This window comes from Vespula pensylvanica, chromosome 5 (assembly GCF_014466175.1).
Source record: "Vespula pensylvanica isolate Volc-1 chromosome 5, ASM1446617v1, whole genome shotgun sequence".
Lineage (NCBI taxonomy): Eukaryota > Metazoa > Arthropoda > Insecta > Hymenoptera > Vespidae > Vespula > Vespula pensylvanica.
This window is the reverse complement of record NC_057689.1, coordinates 8915976-8931304: the sequence shown is the minus strand read 5'-3', so window position 1 is coordinate 8931304 and position 15329 is coordinate 8915976. Positions and strand designations below refer to the sequence as shown.

The 15329-nt window shown below is 40.9% G+C and overlaps 1 protein-coding gene and 1 long non-coding RNA gene across 5 annotated transcripts; one reads left to right on the top strand and one right to left on the bottom strand.

Annotated features, from left to right (window-relative positions):
- Positions 1–111: 111 nt before the first annotated feature.
- LOC122629512 lies at positions 112–14030 on the bottom strand. Of its 4 annotated transcripts, none has more exons than XM_043813002.1 (6): positions 13714–14030; positions 7006–7103; positions 6055–6397; positions 5831–5987; positions 5387–5759; positions 112–5314 (listed from the first exon to the last, which is right to left on the bottom strand). In XM_043813002.1, exons 3-6 carry the CDS (start codon positions 6395–6397, stop codon positions 3095–3097), a joined length of 3093 nt encoding a protein of 1030 aa, XP_043668937.1. In that variant the 5' UTR covers positions 7006–7103; positions 13714–14030; the 3' UTR covers positions 112–3094. The 4 variants fall into 4 exon arrangements, with proteins under 4 accessions (XP_043668937.1, XP_043668939.1, XP_043668938.1 ...); XM_043813004.1 differs by having other exon boundaries at positions 112–5296; XM_043813003.1 differs by having other exon boundaries at positions 5387–5756.
- On the top strand, positions 12494–13819 carry LOC122629516. The gene is made up of 3 exons (XR_006327284.1): positions 12494–12630; positions 12738–12908; positions 12981–13819. It is a non-coding gene; the product is annotated as an uncharacterized LOC122629516 (long non-coding RNA).
- Positions 14031–15329: the final 1299 nt, after the last annotated feature.

Here is a 15329-nt window from a genome sequence, read left to right as displayed (position 1 = left end):
TTAAATCGAGTTTGATCCTTCGGAATTGATTATTTAGTTTCAGTATTCGACGCTAAACCTTGATATGGATGATTCCTGTGGAGATAATGAGCGAGTAATAAAGACGTAGGATAGTAAAAGCATCGTTAAAGTTTATTCGGCAATAAAAATGTCGATACATCGAGCGAGTACTTTTCTTAAAAGGAGAGTCCATACGAACGACGACGAACGGAAGACAACGAAAGTGATCTCGCCTCGCTCTTAATTTATTTAAGTAAATACATTAACATTGACACGAAAGTATCCGGAAATTCTTACTATTATTTAATGAACATAATCGTCCATTAATCATTGCTTGAAAAGGGACGACGAGACGCATGTTTTTATTCTCTCTTTCTCTTTCTTTTCTTTCTTCTACTTTTTTCTTGTTCTTTCTATTTTTTCTATTCACTTACAATCGACCGATCTCACGATCGATTCGCTCTTCTTTTCGATATTTACATCGCGGTAGCACCTGTTTCACCCCACCAAAATTTTCGGCAAGAGAGCAGCTTCTTATTCGCGTAATTTTCTTTAAGAGATCGATTTCGAAAAAAAAAAAATCATCGAATTTGGCCCATCAATAACTTCATCGACGACAAAGCTTTTTATACACCTTTTCTCTCTGTCTGCCTCTTTCTTTCTCTCTTTAAAGAAGATTTCTCTCGACAAAAAGAAATTGCCAACGTTTTGCATTATCAATCGTAATTGCCTCTTGAAAAGTGCCACATAGGATTAAAGTTGATCTCCATTAAAGAGAGAAATTATCTTATGTGAGTCGAAATAAAACGTTTGTAAAATGTAAATTAATGATAGGTAGTTACGTATAATGAAATGCTTTTAAATCTTCAATGAAGCCTAACTATAGCGCAGATATATCGTCGTAAAAACGATATACGAAATGAGTGGATTAATTTTTAAAAGGTGGAGGGCAGGGAAATGAATAGTTAAGTTAAGGGTTTCTTCAAAAAAATAAAAAAAACAAAAAATAAAAGGGGTAAGGGAAAAATCTAGCTATCGTTACGAAGCGTATGACCCAGCACCGTATGTTTCATTACCTACTTAAGTAGATTATTATCGCAGCCGTATCCTCGGTGTTAACCGATATGCGTTCACGGATTTTCTATGTCATAAGTGGGCAATTTCTTCGCCGCGGGCCGCACAGCCTGCACCATCAATCGATCCGTTACCCCATTATTTAAGTTCACTAGCCATCATTTCATGTTTAAAAACGGAAAAAAAAGAAAAAACAAAAACAAAAGCCAGCACACATGGCACGGCGATATCAAATAATAAAATTTAGGGGCAAAAGCCGCGTAAGGCCCGCGAGTCACTATTTGCTCACCTATGTTTTACGTTATAAAATCCTACTTCCTCTCTCTCTCTCCCTCTCTCTCTCTCTCTCTCTCTCTTTCTCTCTCTCTCTCTGTCTCTCTTTCTTTAAAAATGTTCTAACATTACTGAAGTTGTCGCTGTACAAGGAAAGTTACGTAACATATATTTACAGTTTATAATGAAATATTTTGGAATTTGTTAAGTGTTTCCTTTTTATCCTCCTTCACAAAGAGAAGAGAGAGAGAGAGAAAGAATAAAAAAGATCTACAGCATCCACTTTGTGCTCCTGACGCATCTCTTCGAGACTTGTCTTGTTTGATAGAATGCTTAAAAGAATTTTGTGGTAGAAGGAGAAAAGTTTGACTGGCATCGAGATAATGCAGCCGTGTGTTCCAAAGTGTCTGTGAAACTGTCCTGGAATATTCTCTGCCGCGGGGATACACTTACACCAACCATGTGTATATATATATATATATATATATATATATATATATATATATATAGAGGGAGAGAGTATTTCTATAAGATTCATACGAAACACGTAATGCGTTTCACGATTTTAAAAACCATCTTTTATGGAAACACGAAGGATTTGTTTCGTTAATAAATGAAAAGAAACAGTGTTGATAACAATAATAATTATAAATTTCCGTAGGATATGACGAAAGTAGGATTTTATGTAGTACAGATGTACGAATCTCGCGTTCCGATCCGTATCAAGGAATTCAAAGAAGACCAGTTGTGTACGATCGATTAATCGATAAATGAACTTCTTCGCTTTAGTATCGATTCTACTTTATTAATTTTCGATGTTAGGCGCTCTGTCTCCCTTTCTCTCTCTCTCTCTCTCTTTCTCTCTCTCTCTCTCTCTCTCTCTGTCTGTCTTTCTCTTTCTCTTTCTTTCTCTCTTCCTATCTGTAAGATAAAAGAGGCCGTGCGAATTATCGAACAATCATAGTTCGATTTTTCGTCGTACTACGAAGAGATGAATTCGATGACACTTTGCCGGACTCTGCAGTCTCACTCGTTAGTTACAGTCGGCGTGGTATACAGTGGTTGCTATGTAAAACCCTAAGCTACCTATTTACCTATATAGCAGTCGACCCTTACGCGGAGAGAAGTTTCGAGTGGAGAGTGAAGAGAACGGCAGTCGTTTGTAGCGTCAGTGCGGTTCACGACTTGAACAGAGATGAGACTGTACGGCATGTATCGTGGTGAATTAGAAATTCGAAATTAGAAGGAGATTCCTTTGGAAGCTCCACGAGGAGGCAAAAGGGCTATCCTCGAGTGCGAGGCAACGAAGGGGCAGTGAGAGAAATCGCAAGTGGATGGCTGATAATTCGAGTGTATCCATCCTCTCGCTAGTCTAGCTAACTCTCTCCCTCTCTCTCTCTCTCTCTCTCTATCTATCTCCGACTTTATATCCATTTAAAGTTACGTAAGAAAATGGGTGATAAGAGAAAGAGGTAAGTGAATTAATATAAAAAGAGAGAAAAGATTCTAGAAAGGAAGGAAAAGACGAAGTACGCAAGGAAGAAGTGCAAAAAAGATATTGGAGAACTAAATGCAAAGACGGCACAGTCGAAAGACGGCTGATATCGTGACCGTCGTCGTATCTCGTGGCGATCGAGAGACCGGTTCGTCAAGCTTATATTTTCTGAGCGAGAACGAGACCGAGTCACGGAACGATCAAAACGAACAATCGAGATTTCGATTCTCGAGGAACGAAATATCATCAAACTCATATCTGCATCTCGGGCTCGGAGTCATCGTGAAACCAATTGGAAGCTCTCTGACTCTCGGTCATGCGAACGCTGCTTATTTCTCTTTCGATGAATCGACTGGATGACCTTGCTGCTGTAGAGCCGTGTATGCCGCTTCGTCTACGTTCATCGAACGAAGCGAGAACCTCGATTCGATCGCCTCTCCTAACGACTCTTGGAGTTGTCTCTACGGAACTCGCACCTTCCTCTCCTTCGGTAGCCCAAGGTGGAAGATCTAAGATGGCGGATGGCATACCCCAATGTTCGGTGAATTCCGAGCCGGATCTAGCCAAACTCGGTTGACTGAGAGATCTGACCAAAGAATCCGCACCTTCGAAGGAGCTCAAACTGGTAAGATCGTCCCTGTCCACTCTAGCGAAGTCTCTCACGGTCATCTCGGACATCGACCTCAAATCGGCTTCGCTACCACCACCGACGCCTCTGTGACTTGAACTACCCAATCGACGAAGACGTCCTACGTTCGAGCCGGCTGCCATCGTTGCCGCTGATTGCGACGTCTGTAGACGATGGCTCTGATTGTCCAAACTACGATGCGAGCTACCACCGTCGCTCTCGTATTCGTACAGGGTCGGCAAAGAGGATCTTCGAGACCTGGTGTCCCATTCGGAGGATTTGGATCTCTTGTATCTCTGACCGTGATTCTTGCCGTGCATGCTAGAGGATGAGGTAGAACCAGCCTGTGCCAAAGGCGGTCCAAGAATGCGAATGATCACGTCCCACTTTGCCGGTGGGAAGAGATTCGTGTACCTCGCGTCCTTTCGTATCAGTTCGTAATCTTCTCTAACTACTGCTTCTGTTAGAAGAGTTCTCAGAGTACTCTCAGTCGTGATAATCTCGCGCCATTTAGCTCGCTCTTCTTCCGTCAATTCCGACGCATAGCGTGGCTCAAGGACCTTCGAGAGTCTGGCAAACCAGTCCGTCGGTCCGTCCGGCTCGCTGTCGAGTGGTCGACGATGAGCCGAATGTGATGGTCTGCAGGGTATCTCTGCTCGAGCCGTATAAGTTGGTTCTATACTGACGTCCGGTTCCTCATCGTTTGCAACGTCGTTCGGATGAACCGTGGGTTCGTTCGTGATCGTTAAATTCGACGTGGAACTAACGTCGGAGAAGCTTTCCCATTCTGGTGGCGGCGGAGGAAGGTCTTCCGTTGGATAGTTTCTGATTGTAACGTCCCATTTAGGATCGACTTGTTGCTGTGGTCGAGCACGGTACTCGGTAACTTGTCGGCGATGACGTTCTACGTCTTCGATCGTTTTCTTCTCGGTAACGGTACGCAAGTAAACATCGTCCACTTCGTGAGTCGTTATTTCTGGACGTCTTGGTGTTACTACTTGGGCTTCCACAAGAGGTTCCGTCATTTCCTCACGATGGAGACGTTGTTCACGATGTTGGATCGCTGTGTGAGTCGTCGTGGTCGTGGGTACAATCGGTGGAGGTGGTGGTGGTGTAGGTGCAAGAATACTGGCTACTCTATACTTGGCGTGAGACTGATCCATCACTTCCGTTAGAGAACGAGTCTCCGTTAACTCGGTGTTCAGAGATGTCAGAGATCGTGGACGACGAATCTCGTGATGGAGAATAGGTAATTGTTCGGCAGGTGGTGGCGAAGGAATTCTTTCTTGCATCAACGTTGTGCTGGTGGTCGTCTCTCTTTCCGCTTGCTTTCTTAAGATTCTAGAGTAAACCGGAGGTGTTTGTTGTCGAGACACGGTAGACGTGGACGAGGTAGCTCCTGGTGGCCCGTGCAGTTCCGGTACGTAAGAGAAAGTGGTCATTCTTGGTGGTGGACTCTCCAGCGTTCGACTCATAATAGATTCTTCTCTTTCCAAGATGGTCGTCAGGTTTCTCTCAAGAGCGATACTGGCCACGTCGGATTCGGATGGCAGAGGACTAGGTGGAGGTGGTGGTGCTCTTTTCACTCGCATTTGAACGTCGAATTTCGGCTCGATCGGGACTGCGATCGGATGACGAGGAACGGCAACGCGCGATGCGTTAGCAGCCATCATCGACGATGTTCCTACTTCGGCGGCTACTGTTTCGGAATACAACGAACTGGCCGTACGTACTTCCACTTGCCGTTGAGTCTCGTGATGATGCACGAACGCTTTGTTGTCGTAGGAACCAGCCGAGGAAACCGGAAGCGAACGTTCCTCGTCCACCTGGTGAACGTAATAAAGCTACGTTAAAAATGTTGACCTGTTCTATTAATTAATGGAGCTTTAGATTCGTGATAAATTCATGAAATTTACCTCGGAGTGACTTTCGCTGGGATAATCGCTTGGTAACGTATCGGAATGATCGATGACCAAGTTCGCTTCGCTGCCAGATGTGGAGGCAGCGGTCGTGTGAAGAAGAGCATGCGCGCGTGGGATTTTAAGGCCCTCGAACATAGTTATGTTGCTTAGCGAGGAGCCAGATAATTTAGTTATCTCGGAACCGGTACCACTACCAAATGGATGGCGATGAACCACTTGTACATTTCTACGTTTCAGGCACATGTACGAGCATCCAAGCCCAAGCAGTAATAACGATAGGAACAAAATAGCGCAGATTATCAAAAGGATTTGGAATCCTTTCAATGGTGGTTCTGCCACGGCTGCTGGCGCTATGGTACCCATTCTGCTAAGTAATTGTAAAGGTTTAGATGAGCGATACGGAAGACTGCAATTGTTATATGAATGAAATCTACTCACATGCTAGCAGGTGGAGCCGGTGGTGCCGGTGCTATCGGTGGAGGATATCTACAAATTATAGTGATAACTTCATCGCCATCCATCTCGAGGCCAGGATGAAAGCGTACGACTATATTGTTGGTGAACACTCGTTGCGGATCTTGTCTGGTACCACATCCTGAGAAATAAACATATCTTCGTTCGATCGTACGTTTCCAAGAGACTGGCACGATCAAGGTATTTACCTTTCAGTGGTAATTCCAATTTAGCATTTGTCAGTCCGCGACCTTTCACCATACAAGCGCTGTTTCGATCGAAGTCCGCGTAAGCGACGCCGTAAAAAGGTTCCTCGAACTTTAGCTCGACATCCATGCTACCCTGACCGCAATTCAAGTATGCCTTTGTTCGATTGAGAAATATTATAGGAGAAATATCGTCCAACTTGGTAACCTTGCCATCGAGAACAGTGCTCGGTGGTAGTCCAGGCTGATACTCGATGCTGTTGCCCTGCGACGCATAGTTACTCTGTGCCAGGACAATCGATGGCACTGCCAGCCAGAACAGCAGGGCTGTATACCTCGACAGCATCTGTGCGGATAGAAATAATAATAATGGCGTTGCTTCATAGTTCTCTTTTTATTTATTCTCCTCGGCGATAACGAATGAACGAACTAACGAACGAACGTTCGAAAGCGAAAACGATGAGGTCATCCAAGCAAACTCAGCGGTGGAATTATTGCGTTCGCTAGAAATTGCAGGAATGTTTAGGTAGGTAGAGAAGTGCACGGTGCAGCTTCCTGTCTCCCACCACGTGTTTCTTTTTTCTTTTTTTTCGTATAATGCGGCGATGCATCCACGCGATCCTCGACGGAAGAACAGAGTCGGTCTCTCTCTTTCTATCTCTTTCTCTCCCTCCCTCTCCCTCTCTCTCTCTCTCTCTCTCTCTTTTTCTCCGTTTCATGCACGGTTCCATGCGCTCGGCAAGTTGCACCGTTAGACGCCGGTTAATATATTCTTCGTAGAGATCGAAGAGAGAACTCTAAACAGACTCCAAAAAGCTTCGACTTTACTCGACCGACCAGTTCTAACTGAGAAAACGTACACGCATACACACCCAGAGCTTTCTTATCGGACCGGCGGTAACTAAAATACACGATGATCTTGATGTCCTCCATCGTAGGAGTCGCGATACTTACCGTGACTGTTAGAGCTGTCCTTCCCAGGCTAACTCCTACGCTTTCCTCGTCTCTCCTTTCGGTCTCACCACGCTAAGGCAGCCACATGGCGCAGTGACCTGAACAGAAAAGGCAAGAGAAGCTGACGGTTAGAAGGTTCTATAGAAATATTTTCTACGGTAGCACGAAGACATAGTCATGCCACGACGGTCATTGTTGCATCGATCGATATTATATAGTCCCCGTGAAAAACGCTTTCGTATTTCTTATCGTGCCTCATTAATTATACCGATCATTCACGATCTCTTTCATAAGAAACGCTTTCAAAGGAAGATGAAACTCGTTCGACGTTAAAGGATTTGTCTGAAATTTTGTCGAAAACTGATTTTATGATTGAAAGCAATTTCTGACGTGACATCGACCTTCCTCATTTCCTGTCCACACACACATAGGCATGACACACGTTTACACATTAATAAAGGATCTTCTTAAGACCTCGACCGACTCCTCTGTCTCGCTTGGCCTACGTCATTCTTTCTTTCTTTCTTTCTTTCTCTCTCTCTCTCTTTCTCTTTATTTATTTTATCTATCTACCTATCTATATCTCTTTCCGTCGGTACACCGAAGCGCATCATGATCACGTTGCATTCCTTTCGTACTGCGAAAGCATGGATCGTGATTGTCCTACAGATCACGCCTCCACGAATATATTGTCAGAGCCATCACCGTCGAACACGTGTATATTTCTCGTAAGTGTTGTCTACGTGCGAGTACTTCTCGATTTAATGGCTTAAGCGGTCTCTGGGATCTCCTTCTCTTTCTTTCTTTCTTCATACGCGACAGCAACTTAGATGGCATCGAGATATGTAAGAAAGATCGCAAAGCGTGCACGTGAGGAACGTCAATGCACCAACAACGGCCCACTCCTTCGAACAGCCCTCCTCGTTCGTTGCTCTCTCTTTCTCGCTCTCTCTCTCTCTCTCTCTCTTTCTCTTTCTCTTTCTCTCGGAAACAACAACGGCACGATATGGATGACGAGCCACCGAGCCAGGAAACGACGAGAAATCGTTCTTCTGTTTGAGAAAGGAAACGCTAGGCGAACGTTAAATTACGGGAACAAACGTGGAAGACGTTCTTTTTCTGTCTCTCTTATTCGCTAAAGAAGGAAGTCATCAAATGTATGTAGATACTACCTACCTACGAGGAATTTTAAAAATGAAAAAAAGAGGTGTATAATAAAAGAGAGAAGGAGAGAAAAACAGAGAAAGAGAAAGACAGAGAGAGAGAAAGGAAGAAAGGGGGAGAGATCCTCTTGAATTTTTAGAATCGATCATGTGTTCCGAGCACGCATCACTTTGTTTCATACGAAGGAATCTCTTCTCGCAACGAGAAGAAAATAAATTTCTTAAACTATTCCCGGACATGACACGTGACGGCGAATGACTTATCGGCCTCTTCTAACTATTATAAAACGTTTTTTTCTATATTTTTCTTTTCCGAGGAATCGAATCTATGTCTCATCACGAACGTATTAAGTCACGAACGTCAACCGACAGATTTATTGTATTCGACGGATTTATTGGATGCTCGGTTAGTCTTAAATTTTTCTGTTTTCTTTTCTTTTTTCGTTTTTTTTTTTTTTTAGCGAAACGATTGTTTTTTCTTTTTTTTTTTTTTTTTAATAGAATTATTTGAAATGATTTGTTTTCTACGATAAATCTCTTGTTATATTTTAGGATTAGCTTAAACGAAAAAGGAAAATAGAAATAGAATTTGAGTATCGATAGAGTTACATAGGCAGAGTGCATCAACACCCTTTTTGACAGTAATTAAATGATACGGGTACCTATAATTACTTAGAGCTTAATTGCAGTAGCATATTCACGACGTTTAATTGTACCCTCCTATCGTGTTCATGGTACGCGTGACTACCGATCAGTATTTGAACGTACAAGGAACAGCAATCGTGACCTCCTTATGGTCCTTACGCAATATCTACATACGTATATACATATATAGGTATGTAACATATACTTGCGCACCTACATATCGATCAAATATAGAGATGACTGGACGATTCTCGATAGGAAAAAGTCGATACATTTATAGATCCTTTCGTGAGCATAACTCGAATAACGAAGCTTGCCACTAGTTATTTTATATCACTATATTATTTTATATTTTATTTTATATACTTAACGATACTCATACATACGAGCTCTTTTTCTTCAAAAAATATTAAATGAAATGCAAAGAAAAATAGATAATAAAAGTAAAAGAGACATTTATTAGCGATATATTCTTGTAGAAATTCGATGACAAACAACTGAGGTTGAAAATTAGAAAAAGTGAAGAAGGTAATAAATAAATAAAAAAATAAAAAAAAAAAAAAAAATAAAAAAGAAAGAAAGGAGACTGTTTGAAAAATTTCTAAAGAGAATCAGCCGACGCCCAGGCGCACACACATAAATACACACACATCGAATTTCCGTCGAGCTAGCCGGTGTTCGCGCCTTTAAAGTCGAACCAGTATTCGAAGGAGACAACGTCGATCTTATTGCGCAAAGCTTCGCGACTTTCACTACCCGCATGCACACGCACATGTAGGAAAAAAGAGTGTGCGAGAGAGATAGAAAAAGAAAGAAAGAGAGAGAGAGAGAGAGAGAGAGAGAGATGTAGAAGATCAAACAGAGACACACACAGATACAAAATCTAGCTTCGGATCAGCTCTCCAATCCGACAACGTACAAATGCGTGTGTCCTTGCGCTCGCGCGTTGAAATACTTTACTAGGAGTGTCCATGTAAACATATATATATATATATATATGCATATATATGTATGTATATATGTATATATATATGTGCGTATTTGTGTGCGCGAGGAACGTGGGTGACTATCGACGTTGTCACGACGTCTCGTCGCGCACCACTGGCCACACGAAAATCAAGAGAGAGAGAGAGAGAGAGAGAGAGAGAACGAGAAACTAAAGGAGTAGAAGGAAAAACGAAAATGTCAGGGGCGTCGATATCCGCGTTGCACCGTTTTTACGCTTTAAAATGCATTTTAAAGAACGCACCGTATGCGGCTTGCGTAAAAATAAAAGATAACGATGTTGAGAGAAGGTGGGCGGGGAAGTAAGAGAAAAAATGAGAAAGTCGTTCGAAACGTAATAATGTCTTTCTCTTTTTGATTATCTGTTTCTCGAGAAATACGAAAGGTGCTTAGGGATATCAGAGAGAGTCTCTTTGTGGCAGTGTTTGTTTAAAAATGAAACGTTTAATTGCAAACATAAAAACGTTATAAAATTTTATTTAGATGTATTATCGTCGTTCGGATATAGTTAAAAAGGCAAATGAACCGTCAAACTTTCCCCGTTGACTTACAGCACGACTTACGTAAAATAATGAACTATTGACTACGATTACGTGGATATATATATATATATATATATATATAGATAGATAGATAGATAGATAGGTAGATATGTATGTATGTATGCAGATATGTATGTATATATCGAGTAACAAGCAAGAGGATAATAATGAGTTGCGTAACGGTAGAAATGAGGGCGTTGGGTCGCATTTCAATAAAAAAAAGAGAGAAAAAAAAGAAAAATGAATGTAAAGAAAACTAATAAAATATGACCAGCGAACTTAACAGAAATAGAATAAAATTATTTTCTCTATCGAGGCTTATATTAATCGCAACTCGAAAGTAAATATAATAATGTATTTTACTTTCACAAGAAAAGAAACGAAACGAAACAAATAAAAAGACGAGCGAAAGAAGAAACCTTTTGAATTATTCAAATTTAAATCACCATCGGAGAGCATCTTCGGTCAACGTATAAATGGCAAGAAACGGAGATCTCTCCTTCTTATCTTCGTTGTCGTCTTCGTTTTTACTGCAGAGGAGAACGCTTTTCATTATGAGAATTCATACGGTAGGAACGTAATAAAGCTTTGACGATAATTTCTGGTTAGGATATGTACGTACGATGTTCTACTAACGTACCGGTAGCGTGTCATTAAGTATTTTTCTGTGGAGTACAACCAGAATTTTGCTTCGCAACAACGTCCTCACCGTGTAATGACAGTCTTCGTGAAGTAAGGAAAAAAAGAGAGAGAAAAAGTAAGGAAAGGAAAAAGGAAAAAAAGGGAAAGGAAAAGAGAGATGAACTTACGAAACGGATCTTACTAAGTTCTTCGTAGCTCTCGAAGGACAAAAATTTCTGTATCTATATATATGTTAAGTTTTTTTTATCTTCTTTTCGAAAGAAAATAATAGAAAATAGGAAAAATGTACATACATAAGTACATACATACACATGTACACTGTTGTCAGAAAGTATTGACTATGATAATAGCAATGCCGTTTACGTTTACGATCCGCAGTTGAATAAAAATTTGATCGACGTTCGATCGGTTCTCGATCGAAATAGAGAAAGAAAAATAGAAAGGAAAGAATAGAAAATTCTTGGAAACGATTTGCAGATCTCGATTTGTAAAAAAATGAGAAAAGAGATAAGAGATGAGAGAAAGAAAAAGAGAAAGAGAGAGAATAGAGAAGATAGAAAAGAAAATTCTTGAATATAACATTGTTTTTGGAACAACAGAAGATATGCCATTGTTATTTTTCAAATGGGATCTTTTATAACACGTTAGCGACGTCCAACTGTCCTATAACTACAGGAATGACGGGGACGAGTATAAAAAAAAGAAGAAAGAGAAAAAGAAAAGTAATTGCCTATGTTCTATGCAGAATTTTTCAAAATATCTTTTGACGAAGGACGGTATTGCGTCTATACAATAGCACTTTTACGGTTCGGAGAAGCGTAAAATCGTTGTCGTTGCTTATCAAAATTACTCGCGTATCTCAAGCGTTTTAACCGATCATTTTTTGTCCAAAAGAAAAGATAAATAACAAAAAGAAACGTCAACGAAAGGTTAAAAATATACTATAATAGAAAAATAATAAAAAGTGAAGATTACCTTCGTATCAAATCGACTACTTATATATATATAAATAATTTTCCTTTCTCTATAAAAATATCTATTCGTTTTTTATAAACGTATTTAAACAAATTAGAAAGAAAGAAGTAAAAAAGGAAGAAAGGAAGAAAGAAAGATATCGTTTTCAGGCGCGTGCTTGTATTCCTCGAGTCCGGTGCACGAGTCTCGCGAAGCTGGTCGACCGTGCCCCGTACCAATGACGTCATTCCCATCGTATCCAAGATGGCGATCGCGCGTTCGCCAGGCAAAATCTACGAGCTGGCGGGCGTACGCTCTCGCGCGCTCGCGTCGGACCGGTTTTTCGTGGGGTATCAGAGACGAAGAGAAGGAGGAAGAGGACGAGAACGAGAAGAAGGAGAAGAAAGATACTGGTAACCGTTCGCGGACAATTTCGTCGTTCCGAAAATCTACTACTACCTTCTCTTCTTTTCCTCCTCCTCTTCTTCTTTTTTCTGTCTCTCTCTCTCGTGGCTCATTCGGCTTACACAATGACATTTGAGCTTCGTTCGTGAGCTCAAGAAAATAATAAGTAGGGACTATGAGATATCGAAAGGTGCCGGAAAACAGTGGCGTAGCATGTTTCCTTCCTCTCGTGGATATCTCTTTGTTTTCTTCTTCGAGGCCTATGTACGGTAAGTATATAAATAGATACGTAAGTATATAGGTACGTAGATATAAGTATATATATATATATATATATATATATTGAAAATATTATTTCTAATATTTTTTAATACAGTATGATACAAACGAATGATATACTGTCTAACGTTAAAAAATGAGAGAGAATCGATATAACGGACGTCTAATAAATCAGCCGCGATCTAAGGCGATCACTTTCCTCGCGTGACACGCGAGGATCCACCAAGAGGACTTTCTTCTCTCCTGAGAAATGAAGTGATCTTCTAAGGTGATCTTAACTCTGGTAACTCGTCAACTTGGTTTAACACGTTAACGTTACCTTTCCTATCTCTTTTTCAAGATTGATGTCATCGATGACGACAAAAAAGGATATTACATAATCGCTTCACCATCGAAACGGTATAGTAAAATTGATGATAAATCTCTCTAGTAAGTACGATACCAACCTAAAGAGAGTGAACATACAGCCCTGACCATGCTCAAGTTTCCTCTTACCAAAGATACTTCGAAACGATAAAACCTCCAAGTTCCAGAGATACCTGAAGGAACAGAGAAAGAGAGAGAGAGAGAGAGAGAGAGAGAGAGAGAGAGAAAGAGAAAGAGAGAGAGTGAGAGAGGTAGACCAAAGAAGCTTTCGCAAGGCTCTCTCGAACGGTACGCGGACACTCTACGAGAATCTGCGAGCGCGAAGGTCAACGAGTTCTCTCTCTCTGCAGCTCGGAGAACGCAGACAGAAACGCGTTAAAGCGAGCAAACGAGCACGCACGCGATGATCCTTGTCTCACACGCACGCATACACACACATACACAACTGTATGCGTGTGTGCATACACACATGAATATATACGCACACATATACACACATTTACATATATATTATGAGAAACTTCCGAATTATAAGATTTATTTACTCGATGAACTTGAATTAAAAATATTCTTCAATTTAATCAAATCAACGTTTAACTATCTATCGTATTATTACTAATTATCTATCTTCTCTTTCTCTCTCTTTCTTTATAATTATTCTTCCTACGTAAAAAGAAAAAGACAACCTTCGACACGTTCCCACGTACCTCTTATCTATGAATCCTGCTTGTTCTTCGGCCAAAACAAGAACCAACGACCTTTCGAATTTTGACTAAAAGGATCGAGTAAAAGGATTCCAACAATCTGACACACGCACATACAATATATATATATATATATATATATATATATATATGACGATTGACACACAACCAAGAGACCAAGAGAGAAAACGAGTCTTTCCCGACGTATTCGTATTGTTATTCCGGCACGCGCGCGTGCGCAGTTAAATTATCGTCGTACGCGATCGCGCGAGCGCGACTGAGCGGCCGATTCTATCCAAGAGAACGTTTCACCTGCGACTCGCAGGAGCTACCCCTTCCATTCGACTTTCCTGCTGTGGCAGGCGAACCTAGCCAAGAGTACCTTTACTCTCCCCACTTCTATCTTTTTGTCCCACCTCTTCGTCTCCCACTTTTCAAGCATGTTTCTTCTTCTCTTTCTTCTTCTTATTTAGGTTCTTCTTAGATGAATTATATTTTTTTTTTCTGAAATAAGACGTACCTTCGACTATGTCAATCTCGCCAATCGACAAAATGCGAGACTTACTTGTCTCTTCATTCATTGAAAGAACTCGTTACTCCGAGCGAGTTCATTTAAAAGAGTGCAACTACGTATAGATATATAGATCATGCAAGCACAGAGAGCTGCGGAGAGACTTTTTTTCTTCTTTTTTGTTTCAAAAGAGATCTCGCGTGAACAAGACACGAGCCAGGGATAACCGAGTATCGTGGATCATGTTTCATGAACACGCGTCGTATACGAAAAAGAAGAAGAAGAAAAAGAAGATGAAGAAGAAGAAGAGGAAGAAGAAAATGTGAAGGAAAGAAGAAGATGAAGAAGAAGAAGAAGAAAATGAAGAAGAAGGAGTAGAAGATGAAGAAGAAGGAGTAGAAGATGAAGAAAAAGAAGAAGGAAATGTGGAGAAGGAGAAGAAAAAAGAAAAGAAAATCTGGAGGAGAAGAAGAAAAAGAAAAAAGAAAATCTGGAGGAGAAGAAGAAAAAGAAAAAAGAAAATCTGGAGAAGAAAAAGAAAATATGGAACAGAAGAAAAAGAAAATGTGGAGGAGAAGAAGAAAATATGGAGCAGAAGAAAAAGAAAATATGGAGGAGAAGAAGAAGAAGAAAATATGGAGGAGAAGAAGTAGAAGAAGAAGAAAAAGAAGAAGAAGAGGAGGAGGAGGAAGAGAAAAATAAGAGGGTGGTTGTGAAATTCGAGGAAGAAAAGTACAGAAGAAGGAAGAACACGAATATGACTCGTCCTTTTCGTCGGCGAACGAAGAGGACTACATGTCGAAACGCATAAGCCGTTTATCGGCCAGACGAGCGAAAAAGAGAAAGAGAGAAAGAGAAGAGAGATGAGAATCGTTTCGTTCGACTCGAGCTCTTTCGAGTGGTCTTTCCAGTTTGCGAAGATGACCAAAAAGGCGATATACATATATCCTCTATATCCCCTTGACTCTCTCTCTCTCTCTCTCTCTCTCTCTCTCTCTCTCTCTCTCTGTTTCTCTTGTTCGTTCGCTCGTATTCTCTCTTTCTCCCACTCGCCTTTCTTTCCTTCTGATGTCCGGCTTTGACCGACCGTAAATGGCGAGCAGAAGGC